At 42.2% G+C, this 4,982-nt stretch overlaps 1 protein-coding gene across 1 annotated transcript; it reads left to right on the top strand.

Annotated features, from left to right (window-relative positions):
• The first annotated feature begins 2,303 nt into the window (after nt 1–2,303).
• On the top strand, nt 2,304–3,346 carry LOC138156689 (claudin-6-like). Its single transcript, XM_069082156.1, has one exon. The coding sequence runs from the start codon at nt 2,366–2,368 to the stop codon at nt 3,032–3,034; it is 669 nt and encodes a 222-aa protein (XP_068938257.1). The 5' UTR covers nt 2,304–2,365; the 3' UTR covers nt 3,035–3,346.
• Nucleotides 3,347–4,982: the final 1,636 nt, after the last annotated feature.

Here is a 4,982-nt window from a genome sequence, read left to right as displayed (position 1 = left end):
ATTGGTCTTTAATATTTACCTTCTTATGTTTCACCTCATTCTTGTAGGTTAAATTTTCTATTAGTTCTGGTATTTTTGTCACAAATACCTGAAAGACTTTTAATATATTATTTTTTTCCATTCAGGATTACACTAAGCTTTGATGGTAAGTCATTCTTGGTTGCAAATACATATTTTTTGCTCTTGGGTGTACAATATTTAAGCTTTTTGGTCTCTTAATGCACAAGCTGCTGGATCTTGTAATATCCTAACTGTAGCTGCACTGTATTTAAATTTTTTTTCCTACTTGTTTATAGGATTACCTCCTTGACCAGGGAGTTTTGAAAGTTTGCTATAATGTTTCTGAGAGATTTCATCTTGGGATATCTTTCAGGAGGTGGTTGGTGGATTATTTTTTCTATTTTACCCCATCATTTTACTTAATAACTTTTTGAAGTATCACATCTAGACATTTTTTAGCCTAACTTTCAGTTTATTCAAGAATTCTTGGGGGGTGGAGTCAAGATGGCTGAGTAGAAACAGGTCTTTCGAAGGGCTCCAGCTTCCACCTTCTCCAATTCATGTAAAAGGTGACTCAGAAGAAACTTTTGAACTATATAACACACAAAATGTCACAGAGAAGCTAACCTCCCACTGATGAGAGACCAGCAGACTGGCAGGAAGTAGCCAGTGCATTGCTCTGGGAGCCAAGCTCGGCACTGCTGGAGCCAGAGGTTTTAGCCTCAGGGCAGGCCTGACCAGTCACTGGCTGGAGGGACTTCAGATCACCAGAACCAATTTCAAGAATTATAAACACAGAGATGCTAAAGACAAAGTGAGAGGGCAGTGCAGTGTGGACTTTAGGATCCAGTAGTTCAGAAGTGTGGTGGACCTTTGCCCCCCAGGGCGAGAAGCAGCAGAGGTGCAGCGGCCGTGCAGCCACAGCCACTTAGTAGCTTCAGCTCCTAGCCTGCAGGTTGTAGGGGGACCAAACAACCAGTCTGAGGGGTAATCACTCTTGCTTTGACCTACTTGGATCTGGATTGCTGTCTAAGGTGGAGGTACTGGGGTTTGTGACCATCTTGCCAATGCATGTGGAGGTTTCACAGAGGGCACCCAACTAATACCTTCAGCAGCTGAGGAAACCCCAGCAATTGGGAAGAAGTTCCCCTGTCTGGTAGCAGAGTCCTACTGTGGCAAAAAGCTCAAAAGTCAAGTAATTGAGTGGCAACATCAGCAAGCCAGGGAAGCAAAGCAATCAGAGCAACCCAACTTTACACTCCTATTTTGGGGACGAAAGCAAAGGATCAAAGCATGGAACAGGGGGAAGAAAATAAAGTCATAACTTCTGCAGCAAAAGCTTTCAAGAAAAATACATGCTGGTTGCATGCCATAGAGGAGCTTAATAAGGATTTTGAAAGCCAAATAAGAGAAGTGGAGGAAAAATTGGGAAGAGAAATGAGAATGATGCAAGAAAATTATGAAATGGGAGTCTGAGTGACGAAAATAACTCCTTAAAAAACAGACTAACTCAAATGGCAAAAGAGGCTCAAAAAGGCAATGAGTAGAAGAATGCCTTAAAAAGCCAAATTTGCCGATGGAAAAAGAATCTCAAAAGCTCACTGAGGAGAATCATTCCTTCAGAATTAGATTGGAACAAATAGAAGCTAATGACTTTATGAGAAATCAAGATGCTGTTAAACAGATCCAAACAAATGAAAGAATAGAAGGCAATGTGAAATATCTCATGGGAAAAACTACTGACCTGGAAAATAGATCCAGGAGAGATCATTTAAAAATTATTGGACTACCTGAAAGCCATGATCAAAGAAAGAACCTAGAAATCATCCTCCAAGAAATTCTCAAGGAAAACTGCCCTGATGTTTTAGAACCAGAAGGCAAAATAGAGGTTGAAAGAATCCACTGATCACTCCCTGGAAAAGACCCCAAAAAGAAAACTCCTAGGAAAATTATAGCCAGGTTCCAAAATCCACATGATACTTAAAAGGTGATATCAAGAGGTGAGAGAGGAATATAATGAGAGGAAAGGGAGAGAGACAGAATGGAGTAAACTATCTCATATAGGAGGCAAGGGATAATGTTTACAATGGAGGGGAAGAACAGGAAGGCAAAAGGAAATGGGTTAAACTTATTCTCATTGAATTTGGCTCAGGGAGGGAATGACATATACACTAAATAGGGTATCTCATCCTACAGGAGAGTAGGGGGGAAGGGGATGAGAGGGGGAATGTTAGAAGGGAGGGTAGGCTAGGATGGAGGGAAGTTGGAAGCACCCACTTTTGAAAAGGGACAGGATCGATACTCTACCCTGATCTCTGGCTGCACTGGTTCGTTTCCTAGGCAGGTCTTCCCTAAGCTTCCAACCATGGCTTCTGCTGGCCTTCAGATCCTGGGTATCATCCTTTCAGTACTGGGCTGGATATCAGGTCTAGTGTCCTGTGCCATGCCCATGTGGAAGATCACAGCCTTCATCGGCAATAACATCGTAGTGGCCCAGGTGGTGTGGGAAGGCCTCTGGATGGCTTGTGTGGTCCAGAGCACTGGCCAGATGCAATGCAAGGTGTATGATTCCATGCTGGCTCTGCCTCATGATGTCCAAGCATCGAGGGCCCTCATGGTCATCGCTCTGCTTTTGGCCCTGGTGGGCCTGCTGATCTATCTTGCTGGGGCCAAGTGTACCACGTGTATAGAAGACGAGGAACCAAAAGCCTGGCTGGTCCTGACTTCAGGGGTCATTTTCCTCATCTCAGCAGTCCTGGTCCTGATCCCTGTGTGCTGGACTGCCCACGAGATCATCAGGAATTTCTACAACCCCCTGGTGGCTGATGCTCAGAAAAGGGAATTGGGGCATAGCCTCTACATGGGCTGGGCAGCTGCAAGCCTTTTTATATTAGGTGGGTCTTTACTGTGCTGCACTTGCCCCTCTGGCGGCTCAAGGGGCACAAGCCATTACATGGCCCGATACTCTGCTTCTGCCCCTCCCCCAGGAGGCTCCCGAGGTCCTTCTGAATACCCAACCAAAAATTATGTGTGAATCCAGAAAGGGGGGAGGGGAGGCAACAAATGACTCCCTTAGGTAAGGGAGTCCTCTTTCCCCTCCTTCCCTCTCAAGATGAAGTTACAGGTGACCCCTATCATTCTTGAGAGTTTTAGGGTTTTTTTGTTTTGTTTTTTTAACCCCTTGGACGACTGAGCCAAGAAGATGACTCCACATCCCTTCCTGGTCTTTTACTGCTGCTACTGATGCAAAGTCTTCCAGACATCATTGGATAAGGAGCTACAGAGACGCTGGCCAAGAGCTCCAGCACCTTTTCCTGGAAACCACAAAGATCTATGCTATTTCTCTGGAAATACTAGAACCCTCTTTGGTTGTGGGACTGAATTCTAACCTTGTCAAGTGCAGAGTTCTTTAATGTAGTGCTTCATCCTTGGCCATCCCCAGACCCCAGGGAAACAGGACCACCAAGATTCCACTAGCCTTTCTTGGTTTCCATGGGAACTGAGGTAGCTGCTATGATTCTCCTGGACTCCCAGAAGGCAGGAAGTCATCTTCCTGCTGGCTCATGTATCCTGCTTTTAATATACTCTTTCTAATCCAGGATCCAGCAAACACCTCTCCCCACCCTCCTACTATGCTGCTGCCTTCCCTCCCTGTCTCTTTTTGTGGAGTTTCCATGGTTGGAGATTTTTAGAGAATAAAATGTGTCTTGCTAAAAAAAAAAAAGGGGGACAGGACCAAAGCAAAGAGAAGAACAAGTGGGAAGTGGGATAGGAGGGAGGGAAATATAGTCAGTCTTTTACAATATATCCACTATGGAAATGTTTTGCATAGTTACACATGTACAACCTGTACTGAAATGCTTATCTTCCTAGTAAGGATGGGTGACAAGGGAGGAAAGGAATGAATCTGGAATTCAAAGTTTTAAAATCAAATGTTTAAAAATATATATATATATATACTATTATTAATATTATTTTACATGTAACTGAGAAATAAGACATGTAGACGCTGGGGCATGGAGATCCACCATGCCCTACTGGAAAGTCAGAGGGGGTATGGGAGAAGATATGGGAGAGAGCAGATTGGAGGAAGGGTTATACAGTAGGATCACTATTTTGGGGTGGTAGGTAGGGGGAAAATGGAGAGAAAATTTGTAACTCAAAATCTTGCAAAAATGAATGATTAAACTAGAAGTTAATAAAACATTTGATTAAAAAAAGTTCATCTTAAAAAAAAGAATTCTTATATTGTCTCTCCTCTTTTTGTTCTGCAGATCAGTTGTTTTTACAATGAGATGTTTCACATTTTCTCCTTTTTTTTTCATTCCTTTAACTCTATTTCATTTTCTCTTGGTGTTTTAAGAAGGCATTAGCTTTCCCCTACCCAATTCTAATTTTTAAAGAGTTATTTTCTTCCCTAAGTTTTTGTATTTCTTTTTCCAATTGGCTAACTTTCTTTTATTAATTCTTGATTTTCTTGGACTGCTCTTTTTTTCATAATTTTTCCTCAACCTCTCTTATTTGATTTTTAAAGTCTGTTTTAAGCTCTTCAAAGTACTCTCTTTGTGCCTGTGACCACTTGGTATTTTTATTTGAAACAGAAGTAGCTATGTTCTAACTTTACTATCTTCTTCTGAGCATAAACTCAGATCTTCTCCATCCCCATAGTAGCTAACTTTTGTTGGGTTCTTCTTTTGATTCCTCACTTTTTGTTTCTTTACTATTAACTTTGTATGACAGTTGGGTTCTAGTTTAGAGGTATGAGGGATAATGTCTCAAGCTTCAGGTTTTTCATACTGTTGTTTTCTGAACTCTATCTGGAGGCCTGGCTAATTCCCTCCCTTATTCTGCCATCTTCCCAGAATCCTCCATTGCACCCTATTACTCTAAGTGGACAGGAATTTTTAATATTTCGTGTTAGGGACCCCTTTGGCAGTCTATTGAAGCATTAGGTGGACACTTTTACTGAATGTTTCTAAGTT

This window comes from Petaurus breviceps, unplaced genomic scaffold (genome assembly GCF_028583685.1).
Source record: "Petaurus breviceps papuanus isolate PSGF00001 unplaced genomic scaffold, PetGlider_PUasm1.0 110, whole genome shotgun sequence".
NCBI lineage: Eukaryota > Metazoa > Chordata > Mammalia > Diprotodontia > Petauridae > Petaurus > Petaurus breviceps.
This window is presented reverse-complemented; position numbering and strand designations above follow the sequence as displayed.

Excerpts from the sequence above, each read along its gene's own strand:
- LOC138156689 (XM_069082156.1), top strand. The coding sequence starts at position 2,366 with ATGGCTTCTGCTGGCCTTCAGATCCTGGGTATCATCCTTTCAGTACTG.